Genomic DNA, 27,856 nt, shown 5'->3' on the forward strand with positions numbered 1-27,856 from the left:
ATCCATGAGAGAATGGGCACTAGAGTTTGATAATAGCAATACCAGCATGTTAAGAAAATGCTCTTTCCCATCATCATATCATGCTAGCTGCCTTCTCCTCTTCTGATAAAATTACAGACTAGTATTTGAAGTTGTGTACTGCAAAAGACAACTAACCACAAAATTTCAATCCCCACCCTACTCCCACCCCACATTCCCCCAAAATGTGGTAGCTTGGTAGTAGTTCACAGGAGATGCCTAAAACTGGGCTATTTTCAAAAATTGTTACTTTTTTTTCATTGACTAATCATCCTTGATTCACATAAGTCTACTTTTCAGAAAATTACTTCAAAGGCAATTAACAAGAAAATAAAGTTCATTTCTAAAACCAGTCATTTTCTAAGTTGTTGGTATTTCTGAACAGAAACATTAAGAAGGATTGTCACTTTAAGGACATTGTGGAAATTTGATAATTTTCTTCAAAAATAAACTGTTTTCCCTTCATTCCTAAACTTTCTTTGTGAAATTTAAACAGGTGACTTCCAATGGCTTTTATTTTTTTCTTTTAACCTTATATTTAACTTTATATTCACATATTTAAAACAAAATATTTTAACCAGATCAATGAAAAACAATTTGTATTAAAAATAAATAAGTTGTTTCCTCTTATTATTTGCTATGGCCTGAGACTCCTAATTTATAGGATATGCAAGAGTTCAAGTAATCTCAACCAGTTATTGAATGATTTACTTCCTGGGTTCAACAGATACTACAAGGGTGGTAAATTCCAAGCATATGGCAATATTATTCTGAGAAAAGAGCCAAAATACTCCTCAGCATGGGGAAGGAAGAAAATGCCTCATTTCCTCTGGCAAAGAGGCCAGAGTACCAGACACCCATAATCAAACATTCCTCAGCATAGCTATTGTCTTTTGAGCAAGGCAGCTGTTGAATTCATGTTTGTCTTTGTCTTCATTTTATTTGTCAGATGATGAGAGAAGAAAAAGAAAAGACATACATTCTAATAAGACTACTACGTATTCTGTGCTTGAAGTTCACAAAATTTTATTTTGTGAGAATGAGAATGCGGAAATTAGTAGAAAGTTAGACTTAGAGTCTCAGTTTAAACCCTACCTCACACACTTAGTAGCCGTGAGACTCTGGACAAGTTGCATAGGTCTGTTGGTCTGTTTCCCTTATCTGTGAAATGGGAATCTACTTCATAGTGAAGATCAAATTTGCTAATTTACTTAAAGCACCTTGTAAACATTAAAGTAAATGTTGATTATTATTAAAGCTAAATACATCCTAAAGTCAGATATAGAAATATTCATGCAAGTAAAACAATGGAAGACACTGTAAATCACTACATTCATCCTAGCATCTGTCTTAAATAGTGGCCTATGAAATCTGATTCTGTGATTTCTTCCATTGCTTTGAACATTAGCAATTATTTAGTTGATCCTCTCATTTTACAGATGAGGAAACTGAGGCTTAGAGAGGGTCAATGGCTTGCCATTAGACTATGTGCTTCTTGAGAGCAGGAACTGTCTTTTGCCCTTCTATGTATCCCCAGCACTTAGCACAGTGCCTGGTATATAATTGGCTAGTTGATTGGTTGATCATTTTCCTTCGTTCTCAAAGAGGACAAAAATGACATCACTATGTTGGGATCCAGTACAATGTGTTCAATTACAGATGATCAGACCATTATGAGCTCAGAAGGCTCTACTACATGTTGAGTACAAATAGTCACATAAAAATTTGGAGTGGAGATGTCTCTAAATTTGCACATTAACATTTCTTTAGAGATATTGCAACTCTGCTTCACTAATAAGAGCAAAGCAACTTCTTTGATGCAGACAAGATATGCTGAGCAATCTTTTGTCAGTGTCTCTCATGTCATGCAATTGATCCCAAAGTTCTTCACAGAGACCTTGAGAGTGTCCTTGTATTGCTTCTTTTGGTCTCCACGTGACCACTTGTCTTGTGTGAGTTCTTCATAAAATAGCCTCTTGAGTAAATATACGTTTGGCATTCTAACAAGATGGCCAGTCCATCAGAGTTGTGTTCTTTGCAGTAGAATTTGAATGTTAGACAGTTCAGCTTGAGAAAGGACCTCAGTGTCTGGTACCTTATCTTGTCCAGCAATCTTCAGAATCTTCCTAAGACAAGTCAAATGGAAGTGATTCAGTTTCCTGGCATAGCACTAGAACACTGTCCAAGTTTCACAGATACACAATGAGATCAGCACAATGGTTCTGTAGACCTTCACCCTAATACCTCTTCTCTTCTACAGAGGCTTTCTTCAGAGCTTTCAAGAACACTGAGCTAGCTCTGGCAATGTGTGAGTCAACCTCATCATTTATGTGTATATCCCTGGAAAATACTGCCAAGGTAAAGTTAACTTATCTTCAGCATTCAAAATCTTTCCATTTGCTGTTACTTATGGTTCCACGGATGGGGAGGCACTGGCTAGTGTAGAACCTCTATTTTCTTGATGTTAAATTGTGAATCCAAAATTAGCACAAGGGTCAGAGAATCAATCCTTACCCTGTTTGCAGCTCAGCCTCAGAGGCTGCACTGGGTTCACAATCATCTGTGAACAAAAAGTCACACGCAAACTCTCCCTCTACTTTGTCTTTTCAAGTTAAATAATTTGCCATCAGTACAGTAGCTGACTTTGATGCCATTTTCATCCTCATTGAAGGTGTCTGATAACATCACTGAAAAGAACATGGGAGCAAGCACACAGCCTTGCTTCACTCCATTGGTGACTGGGAAAGCACAGGAACATAATCCATTATCCAAAAATCATGCAAGCATTTCATGGTGGAACTGGCATAGAATATTGATGAACTTCTCTGGGCATCCAAATTTTGCCATGATCTTCAACAAGCCCTCACGGTTAACAGTATCAAGGCCTTAGTCGGATGCATAAATGTGTACAGACCCCTATTCTGCTCCTGGTATGTCTCCTGGAGTTTTTTGGGCAGCAAACACCATATCGACCATTCCTTGGCCCTTTCTGAAGCCACACTGGCTCTCAGATAAATGACCATCTTCCTGGTGAAGGATCATCCAATTAAGGAGGACTCTGGCAAGAATCTTGCTGCCAATGATTAAAAGAGAGGCCCTACTGTGATTGTCACAGGATAACCTATTTCCTTTTCCTTTATAGAGATGGACAATGGAGGCATCCTTGAACTCCTGGGAGATAACCTCCTCTTGCCATATAACCCAGATAATTTCAGGTGGCTCTTAGATGAGCAGTGGATTCCCTGCCTTTTAAATCTCAGCTGGAATAGAATCAGCACCAGGTGCTTTGGCACATGAGAGGAGCCTAATGGCATTCAAAACCTCTTCTTCAGCAGTAAGTTAGGCTAGAGAAGGATTGACTTTAACCTGAGGTATACAGTCAATGGCTTCAGCATTACTTGATGAAAAGTCTGTTCAGAATGCTCTGGAAGTATTTAGCCTGTCTCTTCAGGATCTTTGACCTAATCAGGGTTCATGATGGTTGGAACATACATCCCGATGATGGCGGCAGGGCACTTTTCTGAAAGTGGAAATTGTCTGTCCTTCATTCCTGTTAGGAAGCATACATGCTTGTTCACTAGATTAGGTTTGGTTGTGAAACCTATACCAGTTTAATGGTGCTCCCCATCACTGTGGTTACTCCAGAAAAACATGTATCCAGCTCCAACTCTGGTGAGCTGGTCTTCATTTGCCATCCTTGTTTCACTCAAGGCTGATATTTGGATATGATACCCGCTGAGTTCTTTCACAAGAGCTGTTTGTCTCAAAGGGCTACTGGATTTCATGTTGTCCATAAGTATGTACACATCCCATGTATCAATGATGAGTAGAATCATCTTTGCAAAAGTTTTTATGCATTTTTTTTTGTGTTTCGACTGCAAAATAGGATCCCTGCCTGCCATGGTAAGTAGGCCAGGGTTAAGTTAAATACCATTTCTAGCCCATTCCCCATGCTAGGAGGTGAAAATATGGTCCTTAAAAAAGGCTGTTCAGACACCCACAGGGCTGTCAAATCTCATTGCTGCTTCAGTCCAGTGAGAAGACAACCCTGTGCCCTGGGCTGCCTATGTGCAGGGTGGTATCTACAGCTCCCACTGTATCTGCACTTGCTGCTTTCTCACTTGCCTGTTGCCACAGGACTTTGAGGTAAGTAAAAATGGTAAAATGGCATGGGTAATGTCTTTTGATTTGTCCATAAATTGGATTTAGATGAGGCAGAGTTGTGCGAAGTTGCCTGGCTTACTCTCTGTTCCAGAGCCAAAGGAGTCGAATGGTAAGACAAAAGTCAAGATGATTTGTGATGACTTAAGATGCAGTGGATGACCTTGATGTCTTCCACGTCTAGCCAAGCTCTACATGCTCCACAATGCCTGTTTCAGCTGCCTCCATGTCTATTGGAACAAATTATTCTCATCCGCCCATTCTGCCAGGTGAGGTCTCCTTATGCTTGGAGTAGATACCCCTAACTCACCAATGGGTTTGAGGCCCGTCAGTTACCTTCAACCTGGTTTAGACTGTCTGCCAAAATGTCTTACTAGAGTATGGCCACTGCACATGCTACAGTTTCTTAGAGCTATAGGTGAGAGTAAGATGAATCAGGTGGACACCAAAGGTAAAAATCAGCCCTGAAAAGGGCTTGGCAGCACTCACACCTAATATAAAATAAAATAAAATAATATGATATGATATAGTATAGTATAACATAACATAATATAATATAATGTAATATAATATAATAGGAACTTAACAAATGTTTATTGACTGACTGCCCAATATCACACTGCTATAAAGTAGTAGGTCAAACCTAGGTTATCTGACTCCAGTTCTAGCACTCTTTCCACTGTACCACTTTGGTAGATACCATACATGTTTGACTCTCTTTATATGGCTCCACAATTATCAACTCATGCTCAATAATTTTTTATTATGATGAAAATGCCTAAGGTTTTAATCATGGTTTGGACAAAATAAGGCAATAGTGCCTATCTGAAATCTGATGGACAGGAGGAGCTCTTTGCCTGAATGGATCTGGTTATAGAACAGAGCTGTTTGTTTGAATGTTAAGTAGGCTTATGAACATGCACTAGACTTCACAAAACTTCACAAAAAGGGCTTTTGGTCCTTGTGAAAATCAAGGTTTCCATCAAAACTAAAATAAAGATAGAAGTTATCATGCAGGTCAACATCCCATTTGCAATGCCTTCTTAGGCCCTAAAGTAATCAGTCATTTTAATAAACGATCAAGTGGAGAACCACCTGAAGAGTTTGATGAGCAAAAACCTAAGTAGATGGTCACACTAACATAGTGCCCATAGTAAAATAAGATAGAACTCAGTTTAGAGAGAGACAGAGGTCAGTGAAATATTATATGTGTATCTAAGTTTACTTGAGAAGATACACTTTATCAAAAACAACATTTAAAAAAGGTTAGAAAGACTTAGCACTGTTTCTGAGTCTACCTATGTATGTAACCTAATAATTGTATTTACTGACCAGGTCAGAAAAAAAAAAGAAAGAAAGAAATCTCAAAACCTGTGATTGGAGTCACACAGATTCCTTGTTTGGCAAGGGGTCCTGATTTTAAAGTCATACTCTTACCTCTAAGGTAGTTACTTTAATTCTTTGTTTGACAAGAGGTCCTGATTCTAAAGAGTACCCTTAATTCTAAGGTAGTTACTTTACGCTTGAGGCATTGCTATGTATTCTTTTTATGCAGACTCAAAAGCAAAGCTCTAATACAAACATAAGGACATCTGAGCTTTTCAAGAATCCCTAGAAACCTCTATCATTGAAATCAAGACAACTGTATCTGAATCAAATCTCAGCATGATAAAGACAATGTGTTTTCAATCTTTCCAGAACTGTATTAGACTCAATATAAGAATAGGATATGGCTCACTCACATGAATATTTAATTTTTTTATTCTCATGAACTCTGATAAAATTATTTTGGTAAAATCATACCAAGTCTCCATTCCAGTAGAATCTCATGACACTATTAGGAAAATGGAAATTGATGATCTGGTTGTTTTTTACATTTATGTCTACACCCAAATGCTGCTCTGGGAATCTATTATAAATTTTTTTTAAATTGCCTTACAATATGTACTACAAAGTTATTTAACATAGCTAAGGGGAGGGGAGTCAAGGTATGCTTATATCAAAGTGAATTGGAAATTATATTAATGAATCAAATCATTATTATGCAAATCCTCTAATATGTAATCATGGAGAAAAAGTATGACATCAAGGCAATTATTTATATTATCTAATAAATTTATATAATTTAATAAAATCCTCTTCAATTTGAGAAAGGTTTGAATCTAAAGAATGCATCTTTGTTGAACATGCTGATAAAATGTTAATTAAATATGTTATATTAATTTAATGTGAATTCCTTTTCACTTTAAATAGCTTAAAGGAAGAATCTTACTTTCCGAAATAACTAAACTTGATTTCATTCACACCTGATCTCAACTTTCTTATTCACTCACATGAAGCTACTCAAAGAATTGGACTCTCAAGATGTGCGTTTAGACTAACTCCACAGAGTGCTGGGAAGAAATAGATGTGAAGGGGACAAGAACAATATTTTTTACTGAGATCTCAAGCATCAGGTCTTTCCTAAGGCTGTAAGGTTTCAGAAAACCTTCTTGACAGCAGTCATCATCTCTGTTTAATTGTCTTTGTACCCCCCTCAATAAAATGCACTTATTTCCCACTTTTCTTGTGAGCAAGGAATGTTTCATTTTTGTCTTTGTATTCTATGTACCTACCTGATTGCCTGGTCCAACTCTTGAGCTCTAAAAATTCCCATTGAATTGAATTGAAATAGCTGCTTAATGCATTTTTAATTACAGTCTTCCTTTATCCTCCATCATAGCAATGTTGTGCTTTCCAGAGACTTCTGCCCACATGTGTTATAAAATGAAGGGTATTGGATGTTAAGTTTAAAGGTAAGGCGAGAAGAATTCTGTGAAACTCACAGATTAAAAAGTGGTCAGTTGGGTTAGAAGAGGCCTTAGAGATGATCTAATTTGACTTCCTCATTTTTCAGGTAAAGAACTGAAATTCTCAGTTTCTCTTCTTATACTAATATCAATTATTTTCTATTCATCCATGTGCACTATTTCATTTATTAAATTATTTTATATATGTTTAAAAGTTTTTGCCTCCACATCAATAATCGTGAAAGCACATCTTTTAAAAATTTACTGTGGTCACATGGACCAAAAAAGATAAAAAGGAAGATGGAAAAATTATAAGCAAGATATTATAAATATACAAATTGCAATTACAAAGAATACCTCTTACTTAGATATCTGCTCCAAACTTACTTAGTATTTTCTAAAATCCTTCTAAGGTCAGATAATTTTAATTTTCAACTGCTTTCCATGAAATCAGCTGAAAGTCATGATTTGTAGTGGATTTGTATTATTTAAAGCCAAATATTTGAAACCCCCAAATCAAGAACAAGTCCTTACCACCTTCTTTAGTACAAAGATTGACGAGGTTGTGAACTGTGTCCATCAACTCCAGCTGTTGCTTCTGCAGGACACTGTTGTTACTGGTCGCCCTGTTTAACTGTTTCTCCAGTTCCTGGATTATGTATGTCTGACGAGTCACCAGGCTTTGCAGGTTCTCCTTCTCTTCCTTTAAAGTGTCCAACTCTTCCTTGTGTCTTTCTTCCATTTCTAGGATTTTATGCTCTAATAGACTACAAATAAAGAGGTAAAATAACACTACTTAGTTCCGCATATATATTTAGTTCCTATCTGCTGTTGGTTTATAGTGTTTCACATGCACTTAGATTGGATTTACTATGGGTATGCTTTTATTTTTAGAAACATAGATTAAAATACATGGATTGGTTTTATGAAGGTATACAAGAACTACATATTAAGCAACACATGAAAACCACCCCCCTTTTTTCCCTGCCCCTATATAGGTTATTTCCTGGAGGTACCTTATACCCAGAAAGTAGCTTATTCTGGCCCAAGTAATAATTGAAGCCAGGAGAAGAAATATTATAACTTCCATTCAGGGTCTGAATCCAATAAGAAAGATCTCATCTGATATAGTGGAACCATGCTGGAAAAGAAACATATGCATGGCAATAATCATAGTGTCTTGTATTTACATAGCTCCATTTACCTGGTGTTTTCAAAACATTAAAAGACACTGATGAATTTTCACAAGGCCGCCATGAGATAATTAAATATAAAGATAGAGGAACCATTCTGTCAGGAAGCAATAAAACTAAGATGAAATTGTAGGGAAGATTTGGAAAGAAGAGAGATTTCTATTCTGTTGCGTATTCTAATCACTACTCTAGGTTATCCTTCCATCTAAATGTTGATATCTTTCACCAGGTGAGATATAATCATAGATAGATAGATAGATAGATAGATAGATAGATAGATAGATAGATAGATAGATAGATAGATTATATATATATATATATATCAATAGAGGCTTCTCTCTCTTTCTCCCTCATTCATTACATATTGCCAATGAATGCTTAATCAACAAATCTAATGGTCTTTTCTCATTCTTAATCATTTTTGGACTTATCTGCTTTTTTTTTTTACCTATTTCCTCTTGGATTCTCTCTCCTCTGGGTTCTTATACTACTCCTCCTAGATTGTTTCCTATCTGCCTGACCAATCCTTTGCTCATTACCCACATCATACTCCCTAACTGTAGACATACCCCAAAGTTCTGCCTTTGGCCCTATTCTCATTTTTTCTATTCTCTCTCTCTCTCTCTCTCTCTCTCTCTCTCTCTCTCTCTCTCGCTCCCTGTTTCTGTCTGTCTGTCTGTCTCTCTCTCTTTCTGTCACTCTCTTTCTCTCTCTCTGTCTCTCCGTGTCTATCTCTGTCTCTTTCTCTGTCTTTGTCTCTCTCTGTCTCTGTCTCTCTCCCCCCACTACTCCTATGTATTTAACCGTCATCACTATGCAGATGACTCCCAGCTCTATATACCCAACACTCAGTTTCTCTCATAAACTCCAGTTGTAGATGATCATTTGCCTATCATATATTTCAAACTAGATGTCCCACAGACTCAGCATTCCTAAAAATAAAATTATTTTCTTTCACCTTAAGCCCTCTTATCTTCCCTATTCTGTCAAAATCATTACTATCCCTCTGTGTCTCAGGTTCATAATGTCAGCATTATAATTTACTCTTCACTCTCCCTTACTTCATTTATCCAATCAGTTGCCAAATATTATTTCTACCTTCCCAATATTTCTCTCATCTGATCTCTCCTCTCCAATTTCAAAGCTACCACCTTAATTCAGGTTTTTACTACCTCTTTATTGTAACAATCTCAATTATTCTAACAATCTTCTAATTCATATTCCTGCCTCATCTCTCAAAACTTCAATCCACATTACACATTATTACTGAAGTAATTTTCCTTAACCACAGATCTCATCATGTGACTCCCTTACTCAATCAACTCCAAGGGCTTCCTATTGCTTCTAGGGTAATATGTGAATTACTCTGTTGAGCTTTTAAACCTCTACACAGTCTGGTGTCACCCGCATTTCTAGTGAAATTGAACTTTACTCCTCTTCATTCACTCTCCGATCCAAGCAAACTAGCTTTCTTTCTATTTCTCACCAATAGCACTCCTTGTTCTCATCTCCATACCTTTGAATTAGATGTCCTTGCCTAAAATGTGCTCCCTCTTTCCAGGCCCTCATAAAGCAACTCCTTTCCTTTAAGATGAATGAAGTCTTTCCTAATTCCTTAGTGTTACTTCCCTCCTTCCCAAACTACCCAATATTTAACTATTTTGTGTGTTTGTATAATTTATTATATTTATGCTACATAAATTTTCATCATTATTTGATGCTTCCCCTGTAGAACTTGAGCTCACTGCAGGTAGGACTTTTTTCATTATTTCTACTTATATCCCCAGTGCTTAGCATTGTGCCTGGCACTTGGTAGGTGCTTAATAAACACTTGTTGATTGGCTGATTGGTGCTCTCAAATGGGGCATTTTAATTGGCTTGGACAAAGAAAAACTTCAGTAGGCTGATGGCTTGGGCTCACATATGTTGTAAGATCCTTGCATATAATGATTATTTAATTTACTGTATTTGCATCCACAGAAACTAACTTAGTGCCCGTCACATGGCTGGCACTTAGTAAGTGCTGATAGATTGGTTGAAATTGGCATTCTTCATTCAGTGCTCTTGAGAATTCAAGTTAAGCTCTCCTTTCAGAATTCTTGAAAGGGTACTTGCCTTGCATATTAAAAAACAATGATACTATGCAGAAGCACTTTTGGAGCCTAGCAATTGCCCATAAATTTTTAAAAATAGATTTTATAGAGTGTCTAATCAATTAGTACCCTACAGGGATATCCAACTCAGTTTTTCAATTCAGTTTTCAGAAGGGTCAACCAGTCCCTAGTTTATAAGGTGTTATTCAAATCCAGTGAACTGCAGTATATACTTATTCTATCTTGGAAAAGGACATGCTGGATCATTCCTGGACATTTTAGAAAAGGGGCACCAGGGAGTACTTTAGAATTAATTCTCAAATTCCAAAATAGAGCATATCTCATGAGTCCAATTCTCTGCTTGCCTGTCTTGGGGGAACAGGCTGTTGTAATGGCTCCTTGGAATATACAGAAGAAAAGAGAATTTTATTGGGCTTTTTTTTTGCCTCCTTTCTACCCTGTCACCAATAACTCCATTCTCTAGTCTAGGGATGTGTGGCCCAGTTATCTCATATACCTGGGCAATCATTCTGTGGAAGCCATTAGCACCAGAGCAGTGTGCGTGTGTGTGTGTGTGTGTGTGTGTGTGTGTGTGTATGTGTGTATAAGCGAGTGCAGAGGTCTGTGGATATAGATACCCACATCTCTGCCTCCTCTGATGATAGCCTTATAACATGACAGAAGTATACATTACAGCAAGGGAGTTTAGGAAGCCTTTCTCCCTTTTGGTACCATATTTATCTCAAAAGGAGAAGCAAGTTCTCCCACTCCCACTGAGAGCTCTCAATGGTACCACTCAGAAGTCTCTGGAGTGCAGTGATTTAGAGAAAACATGGTCATTCTGTGTGCTCTCTGATCCTTTTTGGAATAGAAGCTTGGGTAAAGCAACCAAAGCAAGATAATGGGTAATGGATCTAACAGACAAGTAGGAATCATCAATGAGAAATATTTTTATTTCATTTTGGTAACATGTTACTGTTAGGGAGGGTCACAGATGTCTCTACTGGTAGACTAAAAAATATGAATACAGGTCATCTGTTGGGTAAGCTATTATTCTACCTTCTGTAGCATCTTGACATGCGTACCAACAATAGACTTCAGATCTGAGGGCCATTTGTAAACTGTGTGCTTTTCCTCTGCTTACATTCTTTTTAAATTTGTTTCAACACCTGTATAAAAGATCAGTGGCCTAATGCCTGCACAATTTCAGATGATTAAACTAAATAGAGGAATCTAACAAAATACAAGTGTTATATTAAAGAAGAGAATTTAAGAATTAGTTGCTACAAATAATGATGTAAAAATAGTAAGATTCATACTGGTTTTAATAAGAACACAACAGTCATACTGGTGCTAGAAAATAATGCAAAGTGGCATTGGCCCCCTGAAACGTGATGCACTGTGGTCTCTCCATTACCCCCAATCAATCAATATGTGATGTGTCCCTCAGTGAACTTTTTGTTGTAGTTACCACTTTCATTCATTATTTGTCAGGGGCCAATAGTGAACTCAGAATTATATAGAGTATGGAAGCACACTTTTCCTGTCCAAGGTTCAAATTTAAATCTCAAATCTAAAAAACCACCACCACAAAGGTACTTCTATCACTGGATAAATCTCCTTGGATTTTTTTAAAGTTTTGTTTTATTTTGTTTTGTTTTAATCATAGTTCCATAGAACTGAAAGAGATTTTAGAGGTCATCTACTCTATCCTACTTATTTTACAGATTAGAAAACTGAGAAGTGAAGGGACTTTCCCAAGGTCTCACACAAGATAATACGGGGCACCACTGGCATTCCAGCACAGGTCTTCTAACTCTAAATCCAGGGCTCTTTCTATCATACCACATTCATCCTTCCTCTCCTTTTGATAATTGATAATGATCTTTGTTTAGGGAAGATGATGTCTTCAGGGACAATTATTTGCAACACGTAGGAAGAAACATATTTTCACATTCAGAAGCAGCTGGTGGCACTGGGGATAGAGCACTGGCCTATTGTCAGAAAGACCTGAGTTCAAATTTAGCTACAGACACTTACTGGCTGTATGACCCTGAGCAAGTCACTTAATCCTTGTTTGCCTCAGTTTCCTTAACTGTAAAATGGGAGTAATAATAGTACTTCCCTCACAGGATAGTTGTGAGGATCAAATGAGATATTTGTTATAAAAAGTGCTTATTTCCTACCTTTCCTTTCTTCAGGTTAGACTGAAAAGAAGAGTGTCTAGGAAGCTGGAAGATGATCAAAAGAATCTGACTATGGAGAAAATGATTCCCCCAGGCCTTTGGAGAATCAGTAACTTTGTGGACTTTTTCTGGTAAAAGATTAAGACTTGTTTCTTTGCCTGGTACTAGTTCCCCTTGGTTACAAATCCACTGAACCTCTCTGGATACGTTAAGACAAAGAAGCTTGTACTTAGCAAGCCATTGGCATATTTTTTCTCTCTATGCATGCACTTATTATTCATCTCCCTTTGTTCTCCTTGAAGGAGAACCTCTTTCCAATTTTCTGTATTACCAAGGCTAGATAAAGAACACCACCCTGTAGTATAAAAAATAAAGAAGAAGAAGACAAACTGAATCTTAGTCAAGGAAAACAAAACTGAATATATAGTAAATGCATGCAGACAGGGAAAACCTGCCAATGGATTCTGAGGTACAAACTTTTTTGTACCAGTGAATCCAAAGAGGTTCAGTGGATTTGTAACCAAGGGGAACCATTAGCAGAAAAAGAAACAGGACTGGATCCTTTACAAAACAAAACAAAACAACAAAAAAAAAAGCTTCATTCCCTTTACTTGAGACACGATGCTTCTTACTGAAAGCTAACATTGCATTCACTTTTTTGGCTGCCACAATGGTGACTCGTTGAGCTTGCAGGCCATTAAAACCCCTACGTAGTCTTTGGATGAATTGTCAAGTAGCCATGCCTCCCCTAGGCTGTACTTTTCAACTTTATTTTTCTGGCCCTGAGGGTAGGACTTCACATTTATCCCTAATAAATTTCATTTTATTAGATTTGGCCCAATATTTATAACAGTGGTATTTGAAGTGGTAAAGAACTAGAAAAAATAAAGCAAGTACTCATTGATTAGGGAATGTCTAAATGAATTGTGGTACATGAATTTAATGGAATATTACCGTTTTAGAAGAAACCCCGAATATGATGGATCCAGAGAAATGTTCAAAGACTTTCATGAAATCACACAGTGAAAGAAGAAGAGCTAGGAATACAATATAATACAACAGCACAAATGGAAATATTTTCAACAACAAAACAGCAGAACCAAGAGAAATCAGTGGAAGTTTTGAATATGTGAATTTAGACTTGATGTTAACAAAAACTTCCCAACAACTAGAGCTATCCAACTGTGGAATAAGCTAACTCGAGAAGGGTAGTTTCTCTCTCCTTGGAGCTCATGGAGAAGTATCTAGATAACCATTTTCAATTACCTTACAGTGGGAATTCTTTTCCTTCATGTTATTTGCTGAGACTCCCTCAAATTCTAAAATGCTCTGACCCTCCGAATACTGTGAAATTACAATGGCTAAGCTTGGTGCCAAACAAGAGACAATGAGGACATACCTCCCTCCCTTCTTTGGAAAGGCAAGAGAGCATGGGTATGGAAAATCACATAAAATATCTGACCTTCCTATCATGGCTAAAATAATAATAATAACTCACATTTGTTTAAGTGCCTTTTAAAAACATGTTTTCTATACATTCTCTTATTTAATATTCATAGCATTCCACTAAGATAGACATTACAAGTACCAATATCTCTATTTTACATATGAGGAAACAGAGCTTTTGAGTAATAACTTGCTCATAATCACTCAGGTAGTAAATAGCAGAGTTAGGATATAAACCTAATATAATCTAATATTTAATATAAATATAAGAACTAATATAAATATAAGAAAATAAATCTAATCCAATAAATCTAATTCTTTTCCCTCAAAATCTGGTGCTCTTCATAATATACCACAATGTATCACCTAAGAGGTTGATACATTATTATCCCAATTTGACAGATGAATAAACTGGACTCCAAGATATTAAATATCCAGAGTTATTCTTTATTGGCCCTGTGGTCAAAATTCAACTGTAGGACTACTGTACATCTCCATTTAACTAAGGTCGAGTAGGCAGTCTTGATCCTTTTTCAGATATGGCCCAGAGAGATATCTCTTCTCATTTCCCCAGTGGTATTCCATTCAGAGTATTGCTTTGGTTAAGACTCAAAACTCTAAATTTGAATGCTAATCCTAACCTCTGAGATTTTGCATGGCCCAATAGATAGAGAGCCACTCATGCAGTCAGAAAGAACTGAATTCAGTCAGTCAATTAGATAAGTATTCATTAAGTGCTCACTCTGTGCCAGGCACTGTACTAAGTTATACAGAGAAGCAAAAATATGACCCTAGTCCTCAAGAAGCTCCAATTCTAATGGAAAAGACAGCATGCAAACAACTCTGTTCATATACAGTATAAATGAGAAGTAATCTTAGAGGGAAGGCATTGGGAACAGGAAACCGTTTTCAAAACATAAGATTTGAACTGAGTCTTGAAGAATGCTAGCAAAGCCAGAAGGAAGAGTTAAGGAAAAAGAGCATTCCATGCTAAAGAATAGCTAATTTAATTTTTTTTAAAAAAGCATAGTCAAAAGATAGAGTACTAATAAGTGAATATTCAAGAAAAAGCAAAAAGGACAACATCTCTAGATCTTACAGTACGTGGAAGGGAGTAAAATATAAGAAGGCTGGAAAGGTGGGAGATGGCCAGGTTGTAAAGGGTTTTAGAAACCAACCAAAGGATTTTAAATTTGATTGTGGGGGTTAGAGGGAAACACAACGGGGCAGGGTGGGATGACATAGTTAGTTCTGCCCTTCAGAAAAAAAAAATCATTTTTGCAGCTAAAAGGATGATATATGGGGATGGAGGGGTACAGACTTGAGGCAGAATGACCAGCAGGCATTTGCAATAGCCAGATTTGAGGTGATGAGGGCCTGCCCAATGGTGGTAACTTTTTAAGTAAGAAGAAGGCAAAAAACAACCAGACCAAGCAACACATTCTGACATATACACGCTAAGTGAACTTGGCCAAGTCATTTTACCCACTTAGTGCACTGAGGCAACTCTCTAAAGAAAATTTTCTGATCTGTATCAGGGAAGAACAATTCTGTGGATGCCACCAACCTCCAAGGTTTGTAAGTTTGGGCCAGACATTCCACAAGAATAGTTTCTCACAAGATTCTCAGTATTTCCTGTTTCCCATCATGCTAGAAATACCTTGAGAACAGATACTGATCACATTTTGACACTTCCCTTTTAGCTTGGGGCAGAGGTGCCCTAGGATGGAAAAATAAAAGAAATCAAATAAATCAGAATTCTGAATTTGAGTTGAAGGTTCTCTGTGAGTAAACTTTCAACCATGGCTGTGGCTTCAGCCTAGTCCTAATATTATTCTATTTCTTCTAGTCATAGTTAACAATAACAAAACATCTCTCATTGTGAAGTACTTCCATTCTCAGAATCTATCTTGATGCCTTCATAGAAAAGAGCACCTCTTCTCTCCTTCCTTATTGTTTCCTGCAATAAACTTCTGAACGCAGTAGCCAGTGAATTCACAGTGGTGACAATTGCTTAGCTCTATTTGCATAATGACTGCTACTGTCAGATTGGGAGGAAATGTTAAAAATGTACAGACCTTCCCTATGTATTGGTCTGAACCAGTTTGCAGATGTTTCAGGGTTTTTTGTTTTTTTGGCAAAAACATCTTTATTCTTTATAGGGATGGTGTCAACACATGTTACAAAGATGGAACTGCTGATGGTGGCTCTATGGTTAATTCAAGAGTATGGTGAAGTCACCATTTCCTCTCTCAGGAATGAAAAGTTTCTCAAAATCAGAAATCAAAACTTTCCTGAGATTCAAAATTGGATCAATAAGGGTTTTATAAGCATCCCCCTCCCAAACTATGAAAGAATTGCTAAATGTTCAAATGAATTATTGAGAATCATAAAACCTTTTATAAATGCTTCTATAAATGGAGGATAAATTCATCTGTCTGAAAAATATTAGTTACACATATGGATACTTTCCCTTGGAACATATACCTAATAGTAGAATTATAGGGCAAAATGAACCAAGTAACAAAACAACAAAAATTATAGACAAAAATAAATAATGCAATTTTGTTATAACTGTTAAATTGTAATAATATATGTATTTACTTGAAAATTGCATGACATAAGTTTGCAGTTTCTTATACAAGACTCTTGCTCTTTGTATAGCAAAACATTTATGTTTTTTACTGAATATTATATTTATAATAAAAATTTTTAATCAAAGAATGTATTTCATCTTGACTAAAGAGAAAAATAGTCTAGATGAATAATTACTAAAATATTGCCTGGTGATCTCTGGTGGTCCAATAGAGATGTAAAGAGTGGCCTCATTGTAATAACATAAAAAATTAAAAATATTTTATTTCCAGCATTATGCATGACATTGAATACAGACAATAACTAATTGGTGTCTCACGAGAAATGTCAATTTTCCTTGACTTTTCTTGAAGTGTTTGTTGTTTTTCTTTTGATAAATAAGTGGCCCTGGAATGAGTAAAAATTTCCATGTCTTTTTTGCCCCTTCCCCACCTTGATGAAGTTCATGAAGGGAAACTTTTAATATAATGCCTATAGCTGTGGGTATCACTGTGGAAGTTCTAGGGGGCCAGCAGATACTCATCACCAGTTTTTCTTTTCTTTTTTCTTTTCCTGTGTATCTCCTTTGTTTCTGGAAATTTAATTAGTCACACCTTGTTACAACAATCAATTTGTTTTAAAGCTGGGACAATACAATGGCTCATTATGTCCACATGGTCCCCTCCTCTAGTACTTAATGAAATGTGAATCAAACAAAAACTTAACAGTATAATCTCAATAGCTCAGCCACACATAAAGATACAAAAATAGTCATGTCTTTGATTTTTCAATTACTCACAAATACACATATTCAAAAACTCTGAAATTCCCTTATCCAACCACAGTTTGTTGGGTTTCCACTTCTCCCTCTACCTTTCCACACCAAACCTTTTCCTTCATTTGCCTCATGACCTCCAATCCCTCAGCCTCTCAGTTTTTTCCCAGCCTATCACCCTTGTACTAGCCACTCTCTGCCTTCTCTGTCTTGATCCCTTGATGAACCAGCTCAACTATACATTATCCTCTTCTCTTGAATCGTTGGTCCCCTTATCATCTTAACTGTGCCCTGCTAAACCTCAGCTTTGGATTACTGCCACTGTCCACTATGTTTACCCTTACACACTTGCTGCTGTACAAAGGTGGAGAAACTCACACAAATATTCTGAGTGGGTCCACTAAAATTTATGATACATAACCTCAACCTAGCCCTTGCTGCTACTAGGTAATCCTTCCATATTTCCTTTATTAACTTATTATCTCACTTTCCACAGCAGCTCTTCCAAATCTTTTCATCTCTCCTCAAAATTTCCCACCACCCTTTCAACCAAGAACCTTGCCTCATATTTTACTGAAAAAATTGAAGCCTTTGACTGAGAGCTCCCTCAACTCCCCTCCTCCTCATCTTATATCATGCCTTCTTCCACTATTTCATCTTTCACTCTTGTTTCACATGAAGAGGTGGCCCTACCCTTTGCCAAAGTAAACCCCTCTACCTACACAAGTGATTCCATTTTTATCCACTCCATTTTATCCTGTCTCTTTCAGCAAATTGCCTCCTCTATTGTCCCTTCTCTCTCACTTCTTTATAACCTTTCTCCATCTACAGGCTCCTTCCCTATTGCCTACAAACATTTCCATGTCTCCCTCATTCTCAAAAACCCTTACATGATCCTTCTACTCCCACTAACTCTATATTCTATAGCTCTTTTGCCCTTTGTGGCTAACCTGCTTGAGAAAGCTGTTTGCAATAAATGCCCCCATTTCCTCTACCCTCAATTCTCTTCTTAATTACCAAGAATACAGCTTTCAACCTCATCATTAAACCAAAATTACTCTCTCCAGAGTTACCAGTGATATCCTAATTGCCAAATCCAGTGGCCTTTCCTCAACTGCCTGTTCTTCTTGACCTCTCTGCAGTCTTTGACACCATTAACCATTTTTTTCTCCTTGATATTCTCTTCTCTAAGTTTTCAGGACACCATTCTCTCCTGGTTCCCCTCCTACTGAATACTCCTTCTTTGTCTCCTTTTCTGGATCCTCATCTAGATCATCTCCTCTAATTGCACTTTTCTCTTTCCCCTCTGTATTACTTCACTTGATAATCTTATCAGCTGCATTGGATTTAATTACCACCTCTATGCTGACAATTCTCAAATCTATCTATCTTGTCACAACCTCTCTACTAGCCTGAAATCTTGCATCTCCAATTGTTTTTTGGACATCTCAAACTGGATGTTCAGTAGATATCTTAAAATTCAATATATCCAAAATTATAGTTATTAACTTTCCCCCAAAACCATCACCCCCCAACTTTCCTATTACTGTTGAGGGTTCTATCATCCTTCTAGTGTCCCCAGCTCCCCACCTAGATATCATCCTCTATTTCTCCTTACCTCCCATCCCCAAAATTCAATCTTTTGTGAAGCCTTGTTGATTTCACCTTTGCAGCATCTCTTTCTTCTCCTCTGATACTAATACTACCCTCCTGCAGAACCTCATGACTAGACTATTGCAATGGGTTGCTAGGTTGTCTACCCACCACAAATCTTTTCCCACTGCAGTCCATCCTCCATTCAGCTGCCAAAGTGATTTTCTTAAAGCACTGACCAAACCATATCAACCCATAATAAATTCCAGTAGCTCCCTATCACCACTAGGATCAAATACAAAATCCTCTGTTTAGCATTCAAAGCCCTTCATAACCTAACTCCCTCCTTACCTAACAACCCCTGCTTCCAGTCTTCCTTCACTTGCATTCCTTTCAAACCCAATGACATTGGTCTCCTTATTATTCCATGAACAAGACACTACATATTTTGGCTCTGGGTCTATTTCTAGCCATTTTCTCTGGCTATCCCTCATACCTGGAATTCTTTCCCTCCTCTTCTCTACCTCTTGGCTTCTCTCACTTCCTTGAAGTCCCAGTTAAAATTCCACCAGAAGCCTCTCTTAATTCCTCTTAATTTTAGTGCTTTCCTTCTGCTTATTTTTTCCTATTAATTCTGTATATGGCTTGTTTGTACACATTTGTTTGCTTGTGGTGTCCCCCATAAGACTATGAGCTTTCAAGGACATGAATTGTCTTTTTCCTAGCACATAGTACAATGTGTGGCCACTTAGTAGATGTGTATTGAATCTTTCCGCTCAATCTTCATGTCATAGACCATACATGTCCCGTCTAGAATTCCCTGGCAAAAATCAATCTCACATTCTAATTCAATGATTGTGATAGGCATAAATCACTCTCAGGGCTAAGATGGAATGTTTGTCTCTCTGAATCCAAGGCTTCTAGTCAGTTCTCAAATCTCAGTCACATTGGAAAACCACAAATCTATCAGGTTATTTAAGGTTTGTTTTTTTCGTTTGTTTGGGTGTTTGGATTTGTGTGTGTGTGTGTGTGTTTTTGTTTTGTTTTTATTTTTGTCTTGCCTTTTTGATTCTATGTTTACTACCAATTAAGAAACAAAGCTAAATAAAACAAACTCTCAGAAACTAGGTCAATTCAGACAATATTTTTAGCCCTATTGTTTCATACTATTATAGTTTTCAGACCATCATGAACAAAATTGAGAACTATCATTTTAAATAGATATTTTTTGTATCCCTATAATCCTGGCTACATCTACAGGCCTTAGGAAATTCAAACTATGCTGACATTAAAAAGAAATTAGATTTTATTCCAATGTTGTTTAAAATACTTATCCAACCTTGTGTAACTATAAATAAAATTACCATAATTCCTATTTTATATAATTTCATATTCATATCAGATCATAAATGCATTATCATATCCTTATTGTACCATATAATATTTCATATCTAGGGAAATCTAGGAGAAGGAGTAGATGGAACCTTGGGCCTGGAGTCAAGAAGGCATGACTTCAAATCTGGTATCAACATTTACTAGCATTTGACTTTGGGCAAAGACTTAACCTCTGTCTGCCTCAGTCAACTCAATAAACATTTAATAAGCACTTACTATGTGCTGGGCACTGGGCTAAGTTCTGGGAAAAGGAAAGAAAATCTTTGCCCTCAAGGAGGCTTAATTCTAAAGAGGGAAGACAATACACAAAAGGAAGCCAAATTAAATCAAGGAGGGGTTATTGGGAGGGTGAGGAAGGGAATGTGGAGGGAAGGTACCAGATAGAGAGGAAGCTTGTTGAAAAGTCCAAAGGAGTGGGGGTGAAAATGAAGAGAAGGTTGAATTGGTTATCCTCTTTAAATGGAGATTCTGGGAGGAGTGCTCCTTCATTCATTCAGAGAGGTCTCAAGGGCAGAGGTTTCGGTATGAGTACCAAGTACTTCAGTTTCCCCAACTGTAAAATGGGGGTAATAATAGCAACTACCACCCAGAGTTGTGAGGATAAAATGGGACAATATTTGTAAAGTGTTTTGCAAAGCTTGAAGCACTACAAAAATTATAGAAGTTCATAATAATGAATATTATTATTTATATATTTTAAACTTGGAAGACTTCGAAAAAAGCAGCATGGAATAGTGAAAAGTGTTGAATGTGAAATTAGGATATTTAGGTTCTAAATCTGAATCTGACCCTTGCTGTGTGACCTTAGGTAAATAAATCACTTAAATTGTTTAAAGTTCAGTCTTCTCAGTCATGAAATAGATATGATGATAATATTTGTATTTATATTTATATTTACCTTACAGGTTATTGTGATAATGAGATAATAAAACCATAAAGTTCTATGAAAACATCATCATTTAATCATTTAAAATTAATGAGTAACAAACTTCATTTTATCTAAGAAAAATGAGGCACATAAATGCATAGTACTTTGCAAATTATATTGAATTCAAATCAGAATTTTTTTTGGTGTCTCATTTCATCAAAAAGTCAATACAGCCATTATTTTGGTGAAGTGTATGCTGTTACTTATTTTTCTACTGCCAAATGGCAGAGGATCAAGTTGATAAACTTTTGGTCTGCTGGAGAAGTAAACTGTCAAATGTTTAACAATCACTAAATGTAGAGAAATATTCATGATGTCAACTCTATTTAATATAATGATGTTCTTATTTCCCCTATTCTATAATAGGAGGGCACCATTCTTTGACCTCTTCTGTAGTGGATCAGAAGAGAGACCACTTCCCTCTTCCTTTCAGGTCATATCGTGTTGCACCCGGAGAATCATTTGATAGTTACTGCAGTTACTTTATGACTGCTCAGTAGATAGAAAAAAAAATTTTTTTTCTATACATGTGTGCAATAGTACTTGGACAAGACAATCACTTTGGAGGATCATAGGGTAATATGAATGAATCAGAATGACATTCTTTGACTGCACCAATTTCTTAATATTCTTAAACCAATACCATTTTCTTAATGCTTACTTTATATTTAAAGGATATAGGAAAAAAAAAAAGGACATCATACTTATGGGGGAAAAATGACCCCTCCTACATAAACCTAAGGAGAAATCTAAAGTTTATGAGCCTAGGTAATTTAACTCCTAAGCTAGTGGATAGAATTTACAAAGAGACAGATTTAAATTCCATCTAAAATTTTTTCTAACAATTAAAGGTATCCCAAAGTGGGCAGGGTTGTCCCAGGAGGTGATTGATTTCACCTCACTGTAGGTCTTCATGTAAGAAAGCTGAATGATCATTTTCTCAAGATGTTATTGAAAGGAGTCTTGGTTTGGGTACCACTTGGACCACATGAACTCTGAATTTCTTCCATCTCTGAGATTCTGTAATTCCTTTGGTTGAAATAGCAATTGGAATAAAAGATAGACCTCAGGTTTAAAAGTTCAACCCTAACTGCCTAACTTATTCCTTTACTGAATGGATAAAGTAGCATCTAATCAATGGAAAAACTTTGTGTCCTGGCTACCTTTCCTTCCCAAACAAGAACAGAAAAGCATTGCACCCAGAAGGAAAGCTACTTTTCTTTCCCAAGCAAGAACAGCATCGTACCTGGAAACACACACCCTTGGAGTTGATCAGTAGATGCTGCTGAATGATTGATATGTAAGACTGTATGTACTTTTCTAGTCCTTGTATATGGACAAGCTAGGGAAATATACATCTTTCTGATTCAATCAAGGAGTTGGTTGCGTAATTTCAATTTTGGGGGCCAAATACTTCCACAGAACATAAGAGGTTGGTTGATTTTTGTGGGAAGCAAAAAAAAAAAAAGTGAGACTGAAACTGTAGCAAGCACAAAAGAATCTCTGAAGGGCAAGTTTAGAATTTCTCAATGATATCCCAAGGTCACTAATAAAGAAATAAGTGAGAAATGTTGCAAAATTTTAACCCAAAGTATTAGCTCAGACCTTTTTAGGAAAGAAAAACTAAATCTAATGAGACAAGAAAGCCATTTTTAACCCGACAAGTGATGCATTTTATTTGTCAGGATGTAAATCAGCAGGATAGCTCTGCATGAAAGGACTGTACAACCTCATACATAAAATACTCCTCCTCTTTCTTCCAAAGAGGTGACACACTCCACATGGGGGCTGTTGTACTAGCTCCCAGTTGAGACCAAACTGTTCTAAAAGGTGATGAAGTAGCAAACCCATAGATACCACACCCTGACATTCCTTCGGGAGGAAGCAATGCTTAATTTAGATAATCCCTTTTAGTCAACCTTATTAACTGATCCAGACCAGACCCGGCAGATTAAAGGAAAACTGTGCTTAATTTCTGAGACTGTTTTTTAAAAGAAATGATGTCTTATCACATTTGTGGGATTAAGATTAGTTGAAGAGGTTGGGGGAAGAAATCATCAAGAAACTATTAAAAAAGTTTAAACAGTCTGATGATTGACTTTGGTTTCCAAACCATGAAAATGGGAAAAGTCCATGACTATTCTTCTAGGTTGTGCTTGGCAGATATCCCTTTAATTCCATTGTAGTTTTGAAAAATGATGATAACGATATTGGAAAAGCATGTTGTTTATAACAAACAGGCAAGTTTTGACTATCTGGACTGGGACAATGTTTTTCCACGTGTGGTGTATGAAAGAAATATACCTCAAAATGAGCAGTGCTATTCTGCCAAAGCACTATTACACATATATGGACACAGACAGACAGATGGGTCAATAGATACAACAGATAGACATAATAAAGTGATTAGGTGCATCAAATTGCTGTGAAATTATGCCAAAAAATCACCCAGAAATGATGGGAAATTGAGGGTCAAGGGTAATAGAGGAAGAGAAGGGGCACAAACATGTGGCTAAGAGGATATATGGCCCCTATAAACATAAGTTTAATGCGTAAAGCCATACTAAGACTTTTGGGACACCCGACATCACTTCATAGTTGCATTTAAAATTCACTTCAAAGACTCAGGTTTACATTAGGAATAGATGGCCAACTAGAAAGGGTTGTAGTAAAATTCATTTCAAATCATCCAACAAAACATGTTAGATTTGATATATAACCTTCTAAGTTTGGCCTAGAACAGAGAATTTACTGAGGGACAAGTCTGTTATTAACAAAACCTTTATTAGTCATTTGAGTATGGCTAGTATTGAACTCATTATGATGCTAGGTCAAAGACATTGAATATATTGCAGAAGTGATTATATATTTCAGGGCCTCACTTGCTCTTTAAACACCAATAGCACTGACTAACAATATTACTGACAGGCAGATAATCCATCTGAAGTTGCGTACATTAGAGCTTCACAACTACCCTGTGAAATTGTTCGTTGTTGTTGTTTGTCCTTCTTTCTCGAAGAGGACCAATGACATCAGGAAGGTGATGTCTTGACTTGCAAATGAAATGGATTTAAGTGAGGCAGGGCAGTGCAGTCATTAGCTTCTCTCTCCAGAGTTATTGGAGTACAGTGGCAAGATACAGGTCAAGGTAACTGGTGACAGCCCTGGATGCTGTGACCTTTTTAAGCTAAGGTCGTTCCCAGGTTTCAGTTTGTCTGAGGCAACACCCACTCAATAGTTAAAGGCTAGGTAAGAATTGAGGTAAAAGATGGTCTACTTTGCCTTACCCTGTGAAGTAGACACTATATATAGGTGAGGAAAGTAAAAGCCAGAAAGGGTAAGTTACTTGACCTTGATTGATCATCCAGTAAGTTACAGAAGTGGAATTTGAGCCTAAGTCACACAGAGAGCATTTAAGTAGCCCAGCATGATAATGGCATCCAGCATTGAAAAGTTTAAACAAAGCAGACTATTAAAAATTAGAGCTAGAATATATACTGTTTGTCATATTTGAGGTGGGCATGATACTAAAGAAAAAAGGTAAATAAATATTTTTAAATCACTTTTTGATTGTCAAGGGGAAGCACTCCTACTTGCAAGAGGGATAGCATTTTAACATCTTTAGTATCCAGTAGAGACATAATAATAACGTTGAGGATAAGGATAATTATAGCTGGTATTTTTATGACACATTGAAGATTATAAAGTTTTTTATATGCATTAATTCTCATTAAAATCTCAACAACAACTCCCAGAGGTAAATGCTATTATATTCCTCATTTTGCAGATGAAGAAAATGAGGCTTAAATCTGTTAATTGAGTTACCAATGATCATCCAGCTAGTGAGTACTGATAGGATTCTAACTCATGTCTTAATGTCTCAGAGGCAGCGAGGTAGCAAAGTGGATAGAACAGTGGGCCTCGAGTCAGGAAGATCTGATTTCAAATCTAGACATTTACTAATTATGTGACCATGGACAAGTCACTTAACCTGTTTGCCTCAGTTTTCCCATCTATAAAATGGGGATAATAAAAGAACCTGACTCCCTGGATTGTTGAGAGGATCAAATGAAATATTTGTAAAGCCTAACACAGTATCTGGCACATAGTAGGTACTATATAAAGTTTAGCTATTATTATTGTTATTATTTTCAAGCCCAGTACTCAGTCTCTCCATTATGCTATACTTCCTCTCAATGGTGCATATGTCAGGAACACTTCTGTCAAGAGATCAATAATTCAGTACAATGCTAGATAGTTGTCAAAGATAATATATGTGATAACATACTTGTTGAGAGATGGTTTACACAGAGGTGTCAAATATGAGGCCCACAGACCACATCTGGACCCCAACACTCCCAAGTGCAGCCTGAAGCAAATGAAAATGTCACTGGGAAATATTTAACAAAATAAATAAAATTATAATAAAACATATATAATGTTAACATGTGGTTTTCTGAGTCAACATGCAGCTCACTGGGATCCTCATGTATGGCTTAATGGTCCCTGTTTCTATTTAAATTTGGCACCACTGGTTTATCCCATCCCTAAGACAAGAGAAAAAGATAAAAGAAGACAAACCTACCTTCCTTGTTCATTCAGACAGCACACACATATATTTTGAGCTGCCTCTGGAAGTGTAACTTTCAATGAGATCTTTAGTTCCAGATCCCAATGGTCAACATGACATAAAGCAAATGCATCATATGTCAAAATTATCATTAGATGTGTCAAGATACTTCGTCCAGGAGGCCTTTCCTGGTCCCCTCCTTAATGCCAGTGCCATCCCTTCTAAGGTTACCTTTTATTTACTTGTTTCTATTCTGATTTACATATAGGATCCTAGGTTTAGAGCTGGAAAGGACCTCAGAAGCTGCACAATCCAAGCCCCAAATTTTACAAATGAAGAAAATGAATCCCAGGGAAGTTAAATGACTTGCCAGAGATCATGCAGCAAGGATAAGAGGTATAATTTGAACCCAGATCTTCTGAATGAAAAGTTCATACAATTTCACTATATAACATTGCCTTCCCCGTTGAAACACAAAATCTCGACAGGCATTGTTTTTCCTTCTTCTTTCTATCTTTCCTGCTTAGCAGAGTGTCTAGCAAATAGTAAATGCTTAATGAATGTTGATGATTGATTGATCCTATGTATGATCCCAGGTCAGTTACTTAATCTTTCTGAGCCTCAGTTTCTTTATATGTAAAAGTGTGTGTAATGATATCTGCAATATCTCTTTTTTATGTCCAAAAGAAAATGTACGATCCTTTTTTTGGTTTTTAAAGTCCTTCACAACTGGTTCCTTTCTTCCTTTTCAAGCATTCTTTTCAAGTATTCTCCTGACTCTGTGCCAATTCACTGATTACATTCCCCATGTATGACATGCTCTCCCTCTTCACCTCTACTCAGGGTGATCCTGGCTCCCTTCAAAACCCCATATTCAAATACCACCTTCTGCAAGAGGCCTTTTTCAGTTGTCTCCCACCCTTCCCCTGCTCTCCTGCTGGTCCATTTCTTCTGAAGTAGTGAGATTACTGACCACCTACTGTCTCTCTCTCTCTCTCTCTCTCTCTCTCTCTCTCTCTCTCTCTCTCTGTATATATATATATATAATATATATATATATAATATATATATGTTTCCTATCTATCTTTATCTCGTGTAGATAAAGATAAACTTGGATGTTTGAAGGCAGTCTTCCTTGTTAGAATGTGAGATCCTTGAGGGCATGAACCTTATTTTTGCTTTTCTTTGTATCCCCATAACTTAGCATGGAGTTTGGCACAGAATGAGCATATAATATTTATTATTGTTTTTTATACTTATATCATAGTATTCTTGGAAATTTCAAGTGAGACAATTTATGTTAAGTGATTTGTAAGCCTTAAAATGTGATATAAATGTCAGTTATTGATAGTAGTTGTAAGTGGCAGAGTTGGGATCATGTCTTCTGAGTGTAAATTCAGTTCCCTTTCCATGCTATCACAATGCCTTCCCATACAGAAAACACCATGCTGTGCTATGGGAATGTTATCTTCTCCATAGAAAGGTTATGTCTAGTTACTACTAAGTCTTCATTTTAGTATGAAGCTAAAAAATCCTGTTATGATTTTTCCAGGTTGAACAATTTAAAAGCCCCCTAATTGTATGTCCAAAGTAGCTGTGTCCTCTAGTATTGGAATCACAGGGGTAGCACACTGACAAAGAGCAAAGAACATAACTAATCACCCAAATGCTATGAAGACAAAATTCTCTAAATGCATTTTTCTGTTTATCTAGACATTTAAATTCCCAAAAGAAAGAACTTGTCACCTTTCTACTATCAATAATCTTAAAGTTAAAGCAAAGTAAGCCACAACTGTACTACCTTCCATGCTGTTGTGATGGTATCCAGAACAGCTAATTTATGGAAATAAAATAATGTTATTTTTATTCACAGCTACTATTAAACAAAATTTCATAAAGAAGTGATTTCAAAGTTACAATGATACAATACTACCTTTTTGGGGGGTAACATTAAATGTTAGAAAAATAATATTCTAAAGCAGATGGAAATTGCACCTTATTATTTGTTTTTCAGTAACACAAAAGCACATAATCCAGCATAATCCATAATCTAGTTCTATCCTAGCTTCTAGGTACAACAGTGATTAAAAATACCTAAAAAGAATTAGATCTAGGCTTCCATAAGTGTTTTGTTT

The 27,856-nt window shown here is 36.6% G+C and overlaps 1 protein-coding gene across 2 annotated transcripts in view; it reads right to left on the reverse strand.

Annotated features, from left to right (window-relative positions):
- Nucleotides 1-27,856, reverse strand: part of ANGPT1 (angiopoietin 1) — a 321,756-nt gene that overhangs the window by 118,183 nt on the left and 175,717 nt on the right. The window contains exon 4 of one of the 2 annotated variants that reach the window (XM_027849877.1): nucleotides 7,506-7,735. In XM_027849877.1, the coding sequence (XP_027705678.1) occupies nucleotides 7,506-7,735 (230 nt within the window). Of the gene's footprint in view, nucleotides 1-7,502; nucleotides 7,736-27,856 lie in introns of both variants that reach the window. The other variant, XM_027849876.1, reaches the window with a different exon arrangement.

Source organism: Vombatus ursinus, unplaced genomic scaffold (genome assembly GCF_900497805.2).
Source record: "Vombatus ursinus unplaced genomic scaffold, bare-nosed wombat genome assembly UNPS02008961.1, whole genome shotgun sequence".
NCBI lineage: Eukaryota > Metazoa > Chordata > Mammalia > Diprotodontia > Vombatidae > Vombatus > Vombatus ursinus.